The sequence below is a fragment of the Haemaphysalis longicornis genome, unplaced genomic scaffold (assembly GCF_048455015.1).
Source record: "Haemaphysalis longicornis isolate Haplotype H1 unplaced genomic scaffold, Haemaphysalis longicornis Haplotype H1 scaffold_19, whole genome shotgun sequence".
NCBI classification, from domain to species: Eukaryota; Metazoa; Arthropoda; class Arachnida; order Ixodida; family Ixodidae; genus Haemaphysalis; species Haemaphysalis longicornis.
Genome location: NW_027526288.1, coordinates 7,511,571 through 7,530,281, shown reverse-complemented (window position 1 = coordinate 7,530,281; position 18,711 = coordinate 7,511,571). Strand labels below are relative to the sequence as shown.

General features: G+C 46.6%; 1 protein-coding gene across 2 annotated transcripts in view; it reads right to left on the bottom strand.

Annotated features, from left to right (window-relative positions):
• LOC144166794 (uncharacterized) overlaps positions 1–18,046 on the bottom strand; it is a 66,691-nt gene extending 48,645 nt beyond the window's left edge. For both annotated transcript variants that reach the window (XM_077696283.1, XM_077696284.1), the window contains exons 1-7: positions 17,535–18,046; positions 10,462–10,726; positions 9,564–9,706; positions 8,660–8,847; positions 4,403–4,603; positions 2,864–2,954; positions 305–467 (exon numbers count right to left, since the gene is read on the bottom strand). In XM_077696283.1, the coding sequence (XP_077552409.1) occupies positions 305–467; positions 2,864–2,954; positions 4,403–4,603; positions 8,660–8,847; positions 9,564–9,706; positions 10,462–10,726; positions 17,535–17,608 (1,125 nt within the window). In that variant the 5' untranslated portion in view covers positions 17,609–18,046. The remainder of the gene's footprint in view (positions 1–304; positions 468–2,863; positions 2,955–4,402; positions 4,604–8,659; positions 8,848–9,563; positions 9,707–10,461; positions 10,727–17,534) is intronic.
• Between the last annotated feature and the right edge of the window lie 665 nt (positions 18,047–18,711).

The following is an 18,711-nucleotide window of genomic DNA, read 5'->3' as shown; positions in this document are numbered from 1 at the left end:
AAACTGGACACATAAGTAAGCAGCACTTGATTCAATGTTCTCTGGTTTGAAAAGCAAGCTTCATTTTACCAAGTTGTGTGTTACTAAGTAAATGTTTTGCAATGTTCCGTTTTTGTCCCCAGGGTGCCATGCCAAAACACTTGCCCGTCATCTCCAGCAAAGCCGGGAGGCTCACATGGCCTGGGTTGTGGAGTTTCACAACTGGTTTATATTTAAGACCTCTGGCATCAATCGCTTGCTGCAAAAGAGAGAGAGAGAGAGAGAAAGCAAGTGGGGCCATTCGAGCCAACATAGGCACACGCACCTGGTAGACAGAGCTGCCAATGGATGACAGGGTGGGAGTGACCGCTGCGAGGGGTGCCCAGGCCTCCCCCTCCCACTCCTCCCAGAGCACCCAGGCCAGCAGTGGCAGTGCTGTCAGCAGGAATGCTGCCACGGCCAGGCGCTTGCGCGATCGCGGGCTCATCCTGGGACAGAGAGAGAGCGACAACTACACTCGGTACCACTTCTGCATACCCCTTACACTTGTTCCCAAGGCCAAAGTGGAATGGCAACCCGACGACCCACCTACAGGTTGATCTCCGGTTGACTGCACCCAGTATCCGGTTAGCTAGGGCAGCCCCAGCAGTGGGAGGCTATGTCGGAGCACAGAACACAATCCCGACATTAGAATATGAACATCTTCGATTGAACTCTGTCTGGTGGAATGCCAGAATTTTATAAGGAAGCAAGTGGAACTGCGATGGGGGCTGCTATTTCTGCAACTACAGCGAACCTGCTATTGGAGAAGATCGAAAGAACCATTCTGAAAAATTTCTCCAAAAAACCCAAGGTGTTTCTATGCTACAAAAATGACTTTTTGTATCCTCAAAGAAACAACAGCAGATAACAACCTGTTGCACCTCAATTCAACCGAGCCAGAAATTCAGTTCACCATGAAGAGAGAAATAACACCTTACCATTCCTCAACATTTTGATAGAAAGACAGACGTCTAGCCAGATCGATTCACTTGCACAGTGTACGGGAAACCTACCTGTTCCAGATGCTACCAGCAATTTGATTCTAACCACCAAAATTCTTACAATTCATCCGTAGTTCTGGGTCTCCTAGTGAGAGCAAGAACTGTCTACTAAACCAAGGACCAAAAAAAAAAAAAAAAAAAGTAAAAGCCATCGCAGACCTGAAGAAAAATGGCTACACCAGCAACTTTATTCGTTGAGTCAAATGCCATCTCCACAGATCAAGCAGCAACTAAAAAAAAAAATTTCGCTTCATTGCCGCTGGTCAACAACTTTTTCCCTGCCTTCACCACTTCCCTTCCACCTGACAACCCACTTGCATTTACCATCCCTATGCTAATGGAGTGAGTGAGACAATATTGTGCATTTTCAGGAAGGAAGGTATTCCCGTCACCCACAAGCCGGCGTTAGCCCTTGAACAGCTGATGCCACAACCAAAAGAGTGTCCACCAAAACAAAAAAGTTCAAGGGGTCCTTTACAAAATTCCATGGGCCTAATACCCCGCCAATTACACGGGTGAAACCCAGAATTTCCCGAAACACCTCTGGCAGCACAAAAACGACATCTGCAAGACTGACATACCGTATTTGTATGATTATAACGCGAACCCCCCTTTTTTGCTTTTACAGTCATGCTCAAAGCCGAAAGGGGCTTCAACAAAGCGGCAAGCCGCATTTCAATGTACGCGAACGCCTCCAAAAATACAAATAGATGTGATCAAAAGAAAACTTAAAAATTTTTTTTTTGGAGTAAACTTTCCTGCGAGTTACAATCAGGGGCGCGTTAGAATCATGCAAATATGGTACACGGAAGTCATTGGCCAAAAACCGTGGAAAAGCTGACCACAGGATCAACTACAATGGCATGCAGGTGACTGGCAAAAAAAAAAAAAAATTACCCACAATAAAACTCCTCGTGTCCTGGCACATACAAGGGACTTGGGAAAGGCTGAACAGACCCCTAGTTGCCATAGCCCTCATCTGCACCCATGGCCCCCGATGCGCAAGGGCAAGAAACTAATACAAAAAGAGGCTTTCTTTTGTAAGTGGTGCTTGTGCTTGAGAACATTCACCCCTGATAAAGGGGCCGAGCGAGCTCTGAAATGTTTGGACCCCCTTGAATAAAGCGCTCTGTTGGTATACCTGCCTTTTCCTTCAATCCTGACACTGCCTGTTTCGAAGTTGAGGGGTCTCATCTACCGCAACTTACGCTGAAGCTCCCGGTAATATTTGAAAGCCCAGCTGAACTACTTCCCCTTTTCATCATTTCATTCTCACACTGCTGCCCCACTCTCACCTCTTTCACCTTTGCTTGTACAACAAATGCCATTCAGTTACCGGGGTGGTCCAGCTATCACTGGCCTTTCGCACAACAGAACTGGCAGCTTTTCTTTTTTCTTACTTTAGGCTCTTCTAGGCAAATTTGCCCTGATCCTGGTTTTTATTCCAGAATGCTACACCCGTCATCCCTCCTCCATGGCCAGTAAAAATTTCTCATCACCGTGTCTACAAGTATGGTAGTTTTGGGGGTAGAAACTTCACGATACAGGTTGAGGGGGCTTGCGAGTACCATATTTATTTCATTATAAGGCAGTCACGATTATAAGGCAGGGGTGCAGTTCACACACGCGCACATACACACACACACACACACACACACACACACACACACACACACACACACACACACACACGTGCACACACTGAGCTTCAATTATAAGGCGGGGTACGACTTTGAGACTACGGAATTTTGGAAAAAAACCTCGCCTTATATTTGAATAAACACACTACACACACAACAAGAGTGTAGAAAACTGCTGCCATCGTTAGCACCATGGCTCACCTCGAGAGCAGCCAGGCATCGCAGACAATCAGGGCTGCCGCTGCCAGGTACACCACCTTCCAGATGCTCAGAAGCCAGTCCCACAGGGAACCTGCACACCAGGCAGAAGACACCCCATTCATGGAATAGACCAAGCCTGTAGTGCCAAACTGCCATTCAAGTAACTCAGCACAAGGCTAATAAGAAGTGCAGGAGCACAATTCCCCAGTTTTGCCCCTTGTAAAAAAAACTTTTGCACAGCTGTAATGCAAGGAGTGACAACACAGGCCTGACCTTTGAGACTGTTTCATCTTGGTGGTAGGTGGCCTACGACACTCGTAACGAATGCATCAACAGGGGCCATGAACCAAATCAAGAATACAACTGTGATTAATTAGAAAAAACGAGCCTTTGATAACTCTTTCACACACATCCCAGCCACGAAATATGTTTAAATGAAAAAAATACGCCAGAAACACTGAAAAACTAAGTTTCGGGCTGCAGTGATGCAATATGGCCAGGAGTTGCATAACCTGGACCAGCACTAAAAACAGTGTGTGCACTGCACGTTAGCATTCGAGTTATACGATCAAGTGCAACTAGAAGCCCCAATACAATCACCCAATCATGTTGTCGGGCGGTGGCCTTGGCCGACGGGCACCAATCACAGAAACAGGATTCTGCGACATCATAGATGGCTGGGGAGTCATTACTGCTTATCTGTTTTCACTGACATCTGTCATTTGTTTGAGCTTTGCAATAACATTGTTATAATTTTATTGGGACAAAGAAGCCTTTTTAATGAGCCAAGCTTGTCACGGTTTGTTTAAAACCGACAAAACTGAGAATAATGCGCTAAGGAGGGAATACACTAGTACCGCGGTATAGTAAGTTGCCGATGTTCTAACTCAAATTGCAGAGTTATCACTGAACTCTCGCCTAGTATTTGAGCCAAGCACTGCAGCTCAACGCTAGGGTCATTCAAAATGCCCAGGCTCAGCAAGCTTATTTCATTATTGGCAATTCTTCCAGAGTTTCCACAAATGGCCCAGTCCTGTTTAACGCCCCTGTAAATGAACAGACAGAACAACCAAAAGGACTTGACAAGAGTAGGCACTCTTTTTACCACCAATGAGCCACTGCTTGAGTGACACCCCTTCAGCGAGCTTCAATCATTTTTGCTGCAGTAGGTCTTAGCAAAACACCCACCCGTATCATCAGGCTCCGGTATAAGAGTCAAAGCAGACTCAAAACTCAGCATAATTTGAATAGGCACAGTCTGCCCGCTTTCGTGCACACACCAATTGCAGATCATCACTTTCAAACACTTCAATAAACAGCCCTATCTGTTCTACTGGAAGCACTTCTGCTATCATTGCACAACACAAAGGCTTCAACCTCCATTTTCGTCGATTGCAACAAAAAACTGGCAGGATGACTTCACTACCAGAAGAAAGCAAGAAATGCAAAACTGCAGCCTCGCCTGCAAAGCGGTCCGACCCGCAATGCACAAGTCACTGGCCCCTGTACAGCCCCATAGAGCCCTTTCCAATCACTCACGCCAAAACGATGATGAGACCTCTAGCTGCTCGACGACGGGCCCTCCCCAGGCCCCTGCCGCCTCTGCCCAGGCCACCCGCTGCGTGCCACCATGGCGGTAACGCCAGTCGGCACCCGCTGTTCGCGCTGCCCCTCCTGCGGCGGCCGCGTTCTGGGCACCCACGACGTACACCGCACGGTGGACAGCCGGCCGCTGACGCCCTGCACAAGGGGGCCCCAACACAAGTGTTGCTGCTTTTCCTCCGCTGGGTCTCAACTGTGCAGCCCGTCAGGTCGGGCAGCAGCTGGGACAGTGAAGGGACGGCTACGGCGTCGTTCTCAGCACAGTAAGACCACCCCCTAGCATTCCAGGTTGCTGCGTTTAGTTACACTGCGACAGCCCAGTCTTGCTGTTTTAAGTTCAGCATCGTTTCAGATCATATGTTTGCCCTCGTAGCACATTCTCCTCTCTTGTAGACACCTGAAGTGAGTATAAGTGAAGCTTAATACTTCACATTGTTAAGAGATAAAACCTTTAACTGGTGTCTTTATCATTTTACTCGTTTTTTCAGCCTGTAAAAGAGGTGCCTGTTCTGTAGTGAGTGCATTTCATACAATGTAGCAGGGTGTCTCTGCAAACAAATATTTTCTACACTCATTATTTGATAGACTGATCAACTGATACAACGACTAATTGACTGAATGTCAATTCTGTGAGCGACCCCTTGATGGCCGCTTAATTAATTAAGATGGCAGATGCTCTAGCTAGATTCGAGACAGATTTCACGGAATGCAACACTTTCAAAATAAGTGTAGAGCCTTTGCACCATTCTGTGGTGGCAGGATACTGCAAAAGTAGCTTGCTGCATTTGCCACACAGTGCCAAGCAGTTAAAAGTTTCCAAGAACAGTAACGACAAGCTACACAATCCATTGCTCGAGCTGCACTTGAAAAACTGAACCTTCATAGAAGAAACGAATACAGACATTCGCAAAATTTTACTCTGTCAGAGATGGGGATGTCTATGAAAGCACTTGGCAGGGCGCTACACGCCATAAGCACAGGGAAGCTCCAAACACAGAAATGATGCGCGTAGTTTCTGCGTGCAAAACTTCATTAAGATTTTTCACTAGAAGCAAGGGTGATAAGAGAAATCCACCCCAGTACTGCAGTAATTACAGCAAACTGCATTGCCCGTCACTTGCACACGTAACACTTTTTCCTGTGCGAAGCGCAGATGGGGGAGGAACAGGAAAGTAACGGTAAATTGCAACTGGCAATGCCGCAGGGGAGGAACAGGAAAGTAACGGTAAATTGCAACTGGCAATGCCGCATACCAAAACAGAGACCAACAACGATAGCACGTGTCGCTTAAAAAAACATTGGCAACTCCCAGTTTCCCTGACTCGTAGCTCCATTCAAATCCAACTCCATCCAAGCACACTCTTTGCACACACCATGAGCAGTGCACCCTAGAGACTGTGGCATCCACAGCAGCATGCAATGCACAGCCATCACCTACAACTGTTCGCGTAGAGAAAGTAACCTGCTAGCATGGCACAGCAGATGGCGTGCTCCCCTGGCAACCAAGCGGGCCACAATTCAAGGCCAGCCAAAAGGAGATTTTTCTTCTTTGTTTGTTTGTTTCGGAGTTCCAAGTCATGCACAAACTGAGTCCATCTACAGAATCAGACCTCTCAATGCATGCATAATTGACGGACTAGTGAATTAGCGCCTCAACGCAGCGCTTACAAAACCATACCTGTTTCAGCTTGGTGCAGCCTCAAATCCTTACTGTGATAACTTCAGATCACCGCAAACCGTGGAACACGAACTGTTAGGGTGCCTCGCTCATATGCTCGCAAGGTGCCATTGGACGCAGGAGATTGGGCACCTATGCCCAAAACCAATCAGCTTAAAAGTACTCCGCGATCCATGGCCCTCGCTTTCCGCTCGACGCAAAGCACTAGTTGCATTATTTAAATACCTGAACGAGATCGGCGTAACTGAAATGATTTAAAATACTACCGTGATGTTCATCGAACTGTTCACACAAACTGCGCCCTGTATGCTTTGTTTGTTTTCTTTCGTTGTTTTTGTTTTGTTTTGTTTTTTGCTTCTTTTGTCCTCATTCTTCTGCCCTGTTATCCATAGGGCCCCTTTTATCCTCCCCTACCCTTCTCCCTGCCGAATAGCACATTGGTGTTGATGTTCTGGAAAACCTGTCGGCTTTCTTCTATAATAAAAAGCTTTCTGTCTCTCTCTCACTAGTACCGTATTTACTCGCGTAATCCTCGCACTCGCGTAATCCTCGCACCCCTAATGTGAGCCACCAAAACTTGGATTTTTTGGTTCCTCGCATAATCCTCGCACCCCCAACTTTGCAGCGGCGAAAGTTGCCTGCTCGCGAAACCCGCATGGTGCACGCGCTCTCCAACGCGCGCCCTCCCCCGCCGCCTCTCCGCTCGGCGGAGAGCGCTGTGTATCCAAGGCCATCCAGGCGCCCTAAAAACCTGCATGGCTACTCCCTAACAGGCGCCCTAACACGCTACTCACACTATACTTGAGCCGGTTTCGCGTGCGCGCAACTAGACTGCGTTCGCGCAGCCCGCTGTCGTGTCGTCGTGTCGCCGTCCCGTCGTTGAGCAGCAGCAGTCAGTGAGTCACTCGCGTCCATGGAGGAAAAAAAAGCCTCCATGCTCGTGTCAGTGGTGGATAGCTCGCTGCCATTTTGAGATCTTTTTGATCTCTTTGTTTTGTGCTTGGTGCCGCTTCGCCATGGGGAAGAACGCCAGCTACACTGCCGCTTTCAAATTGAAAGCGATAATGTACGTGATCAAACACGGCAACCGCGCCGCAGGCAGGCACTTTGGCGTCACCGACTTCAACGTGCGTTACTGGAGTAAGGCACGCACTTGACGACGACGAGATAGGGCGCGCGCCAGAAAGCAAAGGCGGCAATTTCATGATCGCTGATTGACGGGAGACAGTTTACGTTGCAAATAATAAAATAAAACGAAATAGCTGCTGTTGGCAACGCTGAGCTTACATATACAAAAAACAACCGCTACATTTAGCGGGACTGGCAGAAGGCAAATTGGCAACACTGTGCACCGGATTTTTTTTTCCCGCATAATTCTCGCACCCCTATCTTCGCACCGACTTTTCTGAAAAAACAGTGCGAGGATTATACGAGTAAATACGGTAAATCAATCAATGCGTCAATTCGGCCACCACACGAGCAGCTTCCCCTTCACAGGTGGCACAAGTTCACTTTTTGGTTGGCTAGAACCACTTCGATGCTGCCTCTATAACACTGTCTGACGCGTCAGCCCCTTCCCAATGGAAGCCTGAGGTGGATGCCTGAGGCATGTCCACCGGCGTGCAAAGGTACCAGCCACCCTAGAGTCCCTAAACATAGAACAGTAAAAGCACTACCTCGCAAAGGGCGGAGAAATTTTGTGAATCGTTTCGTACAGTTTTTGAGAAGTTGTGCTGACAGCTGCACGGACAATGCTGTGGCCGGCAGCAGGAAAGAACGCTAGCGCGCAGGGAAGCATACACCGAACAACAGGAAAGAGATTGTTGCACCAGCTGACGCGACAGGCAATGTTATACAGCTGGCGACAAACTTTTTTTCGTGATCTCCAGAAGTTAGGAGTGCCCCATGCTACATCGCAGGACATTTTTCCTAGGGACCACTGGATTGTGCGAAGAGAGGTGTCTCATCTCCTACTCGAATTCTTGCAGTCCACAGGACTAAGTGAGGTGTGGTGACATTGTGCGTCTTATTTTAGGACTAAGTGAGGTGTGATGACTTTGAGAGTTTTGATATGGTATTGGGGACGATTAGGAGGAGCAATTGCGGCAGCTATGCAAGGCTTAGTCCGCCTTATTCAACAATACTTACTACTACTACTACTACTACTACTACTACTACACACATGAACACAAATACACACACAAAAAGAAGAAAAAGTTTTGGGGGCTTAATGTGTCGAAAGCTACACCTGGGCTACGAAGCGCATTGTAGTGGAGGGCTTCCGGTTAATTTAGAACACTTTGGGGGATCTTCAATGTTTCCCAAAGGCCCAGAGAGTTTTCACTTCCTGCCTCCTCCAGAAAAGTGGCCACCACAGTCGGGCATTGAGCCCGCATCCTTCGTCTTGGCAGAGCAACCGCCTTAGCCACCGTGGCAGGGTGAACACAGACACACTAGTTGCGGGGCAAGCGGCCAAAGTGCATTTCGCATCTAAAAAAAATGGTAGGACAGCTCACCACGCATGCGTGGCACAGCCTGTCCCTCATCCTCATCGTCCGAGTAGATGTCGCCCATCGTGTCGCCGTTGGGCAGTTCCTCTGTGGTCACTGTCCTGGTGGTGGTGGTGGTGGTCGTTGTGCCAGTGGCCTGGGTAGCCGAGTCGCCGGCAAAGTGGCCGTTGCTCTTCAGCACACCGTTCAAGGCCCTGCAACAGGAAGGACAGCGGTCAGACAGGCTGAACCAGTCCAGTCACTGACACATTGCAAAATAGAGGAGGGCTACAGAGTAGAGCTATTTTGTGCACTCGTGGAACAAGTGCAAGCAGTGCAGCATACGCTCTTTTTTTTTTTACTATAATATAGCTCCAGTAGCACTCTGCACTCACCTGCACCAGTTCAGGAAACAAAAACAGTCTCTAGTGATGCACAAATATGCATAAGCAAGTCAAAGCTCATTTCATAAATGTAGCGTTGACAGAAGACACCTGCAAGGCTGGGAACCCACAACGGCTAAAATGTAATACACACATCACACTTTTACTTGCTGCTGCATCATGCAGTCGAACATTCTTCTCTATTCTCTAGCAGGAGTTTAAAGCTGGTAAAATATTTTGAAGCTCGAGAGAGCATAAAACGTCAGGCACCGTTTCTGGCAGCCTCTAGCATGCGCACCGCAAATCAGTTAGGAAAATTAGGACACCTTTATGCTCGGGCACACAGGTTTCCCGTTTTTGCCCTGCTTTCAATAGCGCACTGCATTTCGGCAGTCTCATTATAATAAAAATTCAAGAAATTCAAAGATTTTCAAGGCTGTCTAAATGTCGTAGTATACTTCCAAGGCCTTGGAAACAAGCTTTTCCAAGGGTGTTCCAAGGTTTACAAGGAGCTGCATGAACCTTGGCAGAGCAAGGGCCGCACCCACCGTCCGTCCTGTGCGCCGTCTGCGTCGGAGTCGTCGCTGTAGCGGTCCCCCCAGTGCACGCTGCCGTTCTGGACGCCGTCAAAGCGCACCTGCTTGACGCTCTGCAGCTCGGTCTCGTCCGGCGACTTCAGGATGCCCTGGCGCTACGACGCAAAACAGAGAAACAGAAGAAGATGAACAAGAGGGCAGAGATAGGTGAATGGGAATGCGTGGAGAGAAATTACAGTTTTTTTCAGAGCAAAAGCCATGAACAGGATCCTTTTCGCAGAAAGAGAAAATGAGCCCGCAAAATGCCATACTTAGAGGAAACCAAGCAACCAAAGCAGTGCTGCAAGTGCCCTTTTTAAGCTAAAATTGGACTTAGGCGAGTGTGCGTCCACAGGTCTCCCACCGTTATTTTGCCTCTGACGAAGTTCATTCCATTCTCCCATCTCCTTCCCAACATCCACGAAAAACCAAAGTTCCTCAATATAAACCAGTTGTGAAACTCTGCTTCCCAATCCGGACCGTGCAAGCACCCCTGCTTTGTTGCAAACGACGGGCAAGTGCACCAGCTCGGAATCTCAAGGGGGGAAAATTTAACTTTGCCAAACATTCGCTTTAAAATAAAACTTAATGAAACGTGCTTTAAAGTAAGGAATCAATAAATGGGCATTGCTCATATTGTTTTTATGGCGTTTCCTTTATGGTTAGCAGCAGCATCCGCAAGCAACTGATTATTACACTATTTTTGTCGACATTGACAGATGGCAGGCTAATCTGATTGCCTGTGGCTTGCTGCCGGTGCAGAAGCCCAACCACAGACAGTTTTTTTATATATATATGGGGCCTATGGGGAGTTTCGCAGCTTTCCATATGAAAGAACTCTGAGCAAGGCGGAACGAAAGCAGCCTCTCACCAGCACAGCGCTACTTGTGGTGTACGCTGCAGATCGGTCAACTGAGGAAAGTGAAGTGTCGACCCTTCGGTCCTGAACGGTCCTCCGACGAGAGACTCCTGCCCAGTTAGGTGTCGAGCTGCTGGGCGGTGAAAAGCCAGCCAGCGAGGAAAGGTCAGTTGAAGAGAGCTCAGAGGCCGCCACCACGCTGCTTTCCGTCCGATGTGACGACCACGCACTCTGCTCCTTCTCCACGCCCGAGTATGAGCGCGTCTTTTGCAATGATCTGTAAGAAAGAAACCAGCCTCATTTGGAGGGATGGTGACTTGTAGCAGCTTGCATGCACAAGTGATGCCCAAAGATGGCACGCCAAACTCAAAACAGCTGCCAACTCCTGTTTGGACAAGAACACTACTTTCCCAGCTTGCAACACTAGCGATAATCCTCCTGAGTAAAAAGAAAAAAAAAAGAAAAGGAAAGAACACTGCACCGATTTTTCCAGGACCAAATGTTTCAGTTGCAGGTACTTCACAGTACAGCGCTGTGTCCGTCAGAACCGTTGACATCGCCAAAGGGAGTCCCTTTAGGGAAGCATCCCTCGAGATCTTAGACAAGTAGCAACCTTAAAATCTCAAACAATGTTAGAACAATTTAACGTAAAACACATTTGCAAAAATTAAAAGGCCCACTGCCCCTCGTGTAATCAGTCCCCACCCTTCCAAAACAACATTATAGCCAATACTTCACAACGGCCTTCATTAATGGTTTTAATTACGAACAACCACTACATAGCGCCACTTGATTGTCGCATTCTTTGAGCTTGAACATGCCGTTCCTTACCTAACAAATACTTTCGTACGCCCTGTATTTTAAGTCGTACAATTTCCCTTGCAGGTGGAGGGGTGGTCAAAAGAGGCCGCGTTAAATCTAGTTTCCCCACAGTTAGCAGGTAGGTATGTCAGAAACGATATCCACTGCACCTTTACAACCATTGCAAAAGAAAAATCCAGGCAATTTTTGCTTGGCATGAAAGCTTCCCTAACATTCCAAATTGTGATGCTTACCCATTTTATTTATTTTCGAACCATCCAGACACGTTAAATGTGCCTTCAATCTATCAAATGCCACAGCCTGTGTGTTGAAGAATCCAAAATACGTCACGAGGATAGCGCATCAGGAACTAAACTTCTGAATCCACTGTATTGGTGAAAACATGCACACACTGGGTGAACAAACTCTCGTCACAGACTGTACATTCTGGACTTTGACATACTAAACTAATCAGGCCATGTCTACAACTCTTCCAGTCTCTTCAAATGAGGGCCATGCCTTTTTTCCCTGCAATGTGATAACAGCCTAAACAGGACTTCGAAAGTGCATTGAGGAACACACTGACGCAATCTGACGCATAGCTTTTATACCTTCACCACGTGGATAAGATAAGTATGAGGAGAAAAACAATAAGCTGTAATAAAAAAATAAATTGGAACAGGCATTGTGCATGGAATGCTCATGACAATAAGCTACAACTGCTCTTTATCAGATTTCATCCAAAATGAGAAATTGTTTGGTGGGAAGATAACAGCTCGCAAAATTCACCGCATTTATTACTCTGAAACAATTCTGTGACTCAACAGGCATGTACATGAAAGGCAAAAAGGCCTCAGTATACAGGAAATTAGTGCTTAGGGACGGTTGCACTGACGCTGCATCGCAAGCGAAGTGTGTTATGCAGAGGACACAGAACATGCAAAAAAAAATGCAGTACACCAATTTCGAAAAATAAACTATGCATTCGGCGAACAGAGCTTGCTTTCTATTTCCCCCAGCTTATAACAGGTTAGTTGAGATGGTAAGCAAACAAAAGCCTCCTCAGCCTTCACTCGTTTTTAAAATCTCGTTTCGTCATTTCTAGTGGTAGAGCGCAAAGGTGATTTCAGCACAGTCTTTACGTTAAGTGTCTGTGTTCCTTCCAGTCTGTTTTTGCGTTACACCCAGCGCAATCCCACAAAGGAGCTCCAATTTAGTTTTCAGCAAACCGTCTCCTCCACAATCAAAAACATGCCGCAAGAAAAAAAGAAATGACGCCAGTTCAAGCATGCCATCCCAGAATTTCTTATTTAGTTAGATGGAAAAGTCCGAAATAAATTCTATTACAGGAGAAGAGAAGAGTCTTTCAAAAGGTTCTTAAGAAACTGACTTCTTTTTTTGTGCGTGTGTGTGTAGAAGTCAGTATGTACACAATTTAAGCAGAACTCTGAAGCACCCTATGCCACCAACACTACGTGGCGCATAGCATTGAACAATACTTTAGCAAATTACTGTACCAAGCATTTTGTAAATGCAATCAGTTGTTAAGACTACCATTTCAGCATTCACAAGACTCCTCAATGCACAGGGCAGACAATCATCGCACTCAAGCAAGATACACATGTATTCTGACAAGTTGTGCCCACATCTTGCAATGGAGTGACAAAGTTTAAAAAACGATACACCTACATGAATACAACAGTGGATAGGCATGCCGCATGCGATTCTAATTGAATAAACGTGCCGGCGTACACTGTCAAACAGAAATCCCTTATCTGCGACATAAATATGGTGATGCCGCGTTAATGTGCAGAATGACGGCAACGATTCAAACGCACAGGAAAAAAAATGCAAGTTACACTTTTTGTAGATGAAGAGCGAGCTTTCTACTGTACGCAAAAAAGTTATATACTCGGCACAAATTCCACTGAGCACGTTTTACTAAAGACAACTCTTTTTTTTTTGCCATTATCGAAACATGTTTCAGAACCCATTTAAGCGACTATTCGCAGTCCAAATATCTTCAGAATTTGACCAAAACTGGAATCTGTTTGCCTAAACCCACATGTCACCATTGCATCACGCTGCAAAAAAAAATTTCAAAATTTTTCGAAACTTTACAAGCTCTAGCCAATTTCGCAAAATAACATGAATGCCAAATGAGATAGATTTGCAAATCGCTCCATCCTACCTGTGTCTTTTAAGGCAGCTTATAGACTAAGCTATGGCAGAACAGTTAACCTTTGAGCTGTTTCCATGGCTGCACGTGTGAACTAGCCGATAAGGACCATAAGGAAGGCAAGCTTGCTATCTCTGAAACTGTAAATACCTGAGAAAAACCGATCGTTGGAAGTACACTGCCTAGAGCTAACAGAATGTGCCCCTATGTATGGCACCTAATCTTTGCTCGAACAGGTTCCTCTGAGGGGAATTTTTTTTTACACCATTCACTCTGAGTGCCGGGATTGTAGTGTTTGTAATGTACAGTTACTGCTCACAAATAATGCACCACCTGTACAGAAAATACCTGCAGTGCAGGGTTGACAAACCTCGGCAGCTAAATGAATAATTTCAATCAATAATAACTTCAGGTAACAATGAAAATCGCACCACATGTGCACATTCACCGTTCAAATTTCTCCTCCATTTCTGACATATGACTTGAGAATACACACGGCCATTTCTGGACTCCTCAAAGTGTTTTCATTCTTTCATACTGATCCCGAACGAAGAATAGAAGATGTTCGCTCTTAAGATAGCAAATATGCAGCCAGAATTATTTGCAGTTTTTTTTTTTTTTTTTTCATATTTCAGGCTACAAAAATGAGTGAAAATTAGGTTTGTATCAAAATTAAGCTGCCTGCAGGAAGTTTTTTTTTTTTTTCTATCGCATGCAATACAACACCTGCAACTAGGATAACACAGAGGCTATAAATACCATGCAAGGAATGCATCTCTGACAAGCGATTGGCTCGCAACAGGTGCACCTCCCAGTACCAGAGTTTCAAAGCTAAACAAATAGCGAACAAAATCACAATTTCCACCAAGCCGTAATTAGCAATTTCTGCATTTGCATCACGTGAAAAGGGAAATGGTTTTGTAACTGAGTGCTGAATAAGGCCATTACAGAGCAGGCTGTAGGCTATTCTGCATCATAAATTATATTTTCAACATGCTTATTAAGCACACCGCACAGCCCCAAAACACTTTTCCATGTCACGACAAATTTGTAATGTGCAAATTCAGCTCCATTTTCTACCAACACATGCAATCTAATAACCGTGCCACACGTACACGAAAAATGACATTCAGTGCTTAATGCCTTAAGTTTTAATGCCATTAATTCACTGCTACGCGCAAAAATCTAATGCTATTCGCTCTAATGTCCTTTTGGTTTAAAAGGTTCCGCACAACTCATTCACCTTCATGAACGCCTTAAATCTGGCTACTATCGAGCACAATGGGCGCGAAAAGAAATTTTTTTGCCTTTGATGGAACCAAGGAAACTTAGCACCAGCGTATTGACATGGAGACATAGCTGAACTCCGAAATAAGACGATTTTTGGTGCCCTCTTGGCAGGGCCGTACCCAGAGGGGGGGTTTGGGGGTTCAAACCCCTCCCGAAATATTTTCCAGGCAGCACGTAAACAATACTTACTGTTGCTTTCAACAAAACTACCCCCTTCCCAAAATTCATAACCCCCCCCGAAAAAAATTTCTGGGTACGGCCCTGCCTCTTGGTGGCGAAGTTCTGAAGATGAAGTTCACTAAAAGAGCGCCAAAAGGCAAAACATCGTGTAACTCGTCGTTTCAAATTCTTCGGATTTGGCTACTACCACTGGCAGGCGACGGCAGCTGCTGAAACCACTTTCAGAAACGGCTCACACCACTTTTTAGAAAACACTACTTCTATTAATGTTTTCTTCTACAAACATTTTTTACCCTTGTAAAAAAACACTTTTCTCTGTGTAAACTTCTAAAATAAGATGTATTTCTGTTTTTGGTCATTATGTGGTGCCTAACACATCTAATGCCTTTGCGTTTTCGCGTGTAGCCTGACCCACCCAAATAATGCCATTCGGTATCTTAAGGCCTTAAACACTTAATGTCATTTTTTGTGTACTTGTGGCACGGGTACCGACACATGCAACCTAACACCTTCCAAAAGTAAGAGAAGTTTTCAAATTTGGAAGTTTAACGCACTGAAGCTACTCCTGGGCTGTGAGGTGAACCGTAGTGAAGTGCTCCAGATTCCTTTCAACCACCTGGGGATGCCACTCAAGTTTTCATGTTGAGAACTGCCGTCTGCATTACCCTACGCATGCTGGATTCAACAAAGCTCCCCGACACCAGCAATCATACTGTGTCGAATAATTTTGTTTCCACGCAAGCATTTTTCCCAGATGTTTGTTATATACCCTGCAAATTTCTGAGACTAGGTTCGAGCTAACAAAGAGTAACAACAAGAGTGCCGTGAGCCAAACACGATGTGGTTATGCGTTGTGTGCCAACTACATGGACAGGAGAGAACTTGCAACTACCCACAACTTTCAAGACCCATTATTTCACAGCTAAAAGACTCGCTGCAATCGAAGTTTTTTTTTTTGCTCAAGAAAATGTTTTATAAACTGTTTCTGCGTCTAAGGGTACTTGTAGAATTTAAGAAGATGGCAAGAAGCCGAACCCCGCCACCGACCACTTCAAATCTCACTGGAAGCAGGAAAACTCAACATCTGGCCCTGACACCAAGCTCAAGGTTTCGCTTCATGGCAAACCCGGCCGCCACACCAATTTTGCAGACAATGGACAGCCTTGACATATACGAAAATATTTTCACATGTTCAAGCAAGCTATCACTCATTGTTCATGTTGACAATAACTTGTGCTGCCAAGCCTTCTTTCTGTTCACTTCTTGCTGTTTTAAAAAGCAAATTTACTTTAACTTAGCCATCCGCACCAACAACTGCAACTTTATCAAATATCACTACGATTTACATTCGGTGAGCTACACCTGCAAGCTAAATTATTAGTAAGCTAAATGAGAAGCGAGACTGCAGACGCAGAGAGCAAGCAGTTCCGTCTAGCAGAGTTATTGTAACAGTCGCTATTGCTAGAGGCGGTAGCCCAGCGCGATTAACAAGAAACGTGCTCCAAGAAGTTGAAAGTGTTGATATCAAAAAGGCTACCTGGCCTTTTTGAAATCTCCGTTTTCAAACTGCCTGGCTACGACGATCTTTAACAGCTTTTCATCTACAAGTCATGACGGACTTAGCGCTAGGAAAACGTCATGTTTCACTACACGTCGCGAGTCAGCTCACACGGAGCAGCAACGAGTCATTTGAATAACTGCAAGCACCGCCCTGCAACACCAGACCCCCGGAGCGGCTATGGAACAAAAAAATAAAAAAAAGAGCGGCACCGTTACGCAAGACTAATTATAGATCACCGTGCCCCGTCTTTTGTTTTTTACTTTTTTGGAACCCGCTCCGACCACATGCGGAACTTTCGACAGATCGCAATCACCGCAACGGATCATCCCTCGGAAGACAGCTGGCCGCATTTTATTTCCGTTCGGCACGACCCCGCCGGAACAGCGCCGAAGCCATAAAGTCGAGCGGCGCGTTCATTAGTGGCCGTTCAAAATAGCAGCCGCTGCACGCGCGCTGATTGAAGACGCCAAACTTCGCGCCATCTTACGCCTAGCGAGACTGCGTCCACTTTGCAGCACCACCAACACTTGAAGGGTCCTCAACGCGCGCATGGTGCCGCGGTAGGCAGATGAAACGAAAATAAAAAAGTGACAAGGCCAGCAAATTTATAATCGCCTGTTCTCTCTCGCACGTCGCAATCCGCCGCACGGTCGAGGCTCTCGAATAAACGAGAGGGTTACGCAAACACAACGGTGGAACGCTGAGAGGCGTGTTTCGTTTCAAGTACTACAACGGCTAATAAACACCTGGCGAGTTTGGACGCCTCCTTTCCTAGCAACCCACGACAGGTGTATCGCGTTCTACACAAGAATAACGTGCCAAGCGTAAACACGCGCTACCACTCCGTCTGCCAGTTACGACTAACCAGAATGTTAGAATCCGCGTTCTTGTACCACAAAAAGAGGCGCGCCCCAACACGTCGTCTCAAGCGCGCCTATGTACACAAACGAAACAGGTTGCGGTATTTTTGAACGACACCTGCACGCAACTAGGTCCACTTCGTTCCGTTTTCTTGGTCACTTATCCGGGATAAAAGTCCGTTATACCACGCAAACGGAAACTGCGTTCACTCACCGATGCCTGGTACGGTGTTTTTCGTGCGGCCCCTCGCAGCGACAGTTTTCGCCGCAACGACTCCGCAACAACATCGCGGCTCCGTAAACGTCGTCTGACGGCAAGGATATGGGGCGGGCACTTATTTACCGGGCCACCGAGCTCGCTTCGAGATCCATCCAGTGAGACTTGGGCGATGACACGTCCGCGAGACGGGCTCCCAAGCGTAGCGCTGGCCCAGCGACGCGCCGAGCGTCGCCAGCGATAGGTTTAGGCCTACGAGCTCCCGAGTCGTCCCACGCCAACCGACGTCCTCAAAATACGCCGCGCTGGGGCCGGCTTCAGCTATTCACCATGGAGACGACGCTTCGCGCTCTCCTTTTCGTCTCCTGGCGGGGAAGGACCGTCGACGAGGCGAGACGTCGCTTCCGCGTCAACAGCGACTCCCGCCCCCCAGCTGAGAGTACGCGAAATTAAAGAGACGCCGCGAGAAGGCACGAACGCTTGCGACGCGCGCCACACCAGTTTGTCGAGTACTTACTTTTAGGTTTTTATCTCCTGCCGCCAAAGCAGACGTAGCGCCAAATAAAAATTTTTCGTTCCCGCAGTCAAGTTATAAAAAGAAAAGTGCGCATTCTGATTGGGCAAAGTTGTGTCACGTGCATGGTCACGTGAACAACCGCTTTGCCGCGGCGCTGTTTTGGCACGCTTTTCGCGCCAAAATTTAAGTGCAACCACGCATCGGCAGTAGCGCATTATTCAACTAGAAATTTTGTTTCTGCGCCGGAATTATGTGATTTAAGGAAACAGTGGGAACAGGCGCGGTGTATTTGCAGACGACGTCTGGCAAGAGTTTTCAGCAGAAGTACAGGCTCTAACTGAACTAGGCGTTCTGGGCTGTCCGCCTGAACTTAACGCTGAGTGTTATTGTTGTAGTTATTTCTAGCAAGGTTTATCTCAAGATCGTCGCAATGAATGGCAACTCTGCAGGTTATCGACCGCCCACTATCAATTTAGTCGGCCCTTACAAAATATATCGCTAAAAGTGCACACAAAGAAAGGAAGACAAACAATTTGCGTGAGCTTTACGAAGCATAGTTCATTTAGAAAATCGCGAAGGGTGGATCAGCGCACGGTCCGTATCACTTTTCAGCACGCGCATTGTTTGCCTTCCTCACTTTGTGTGTCCAGTTAGCGA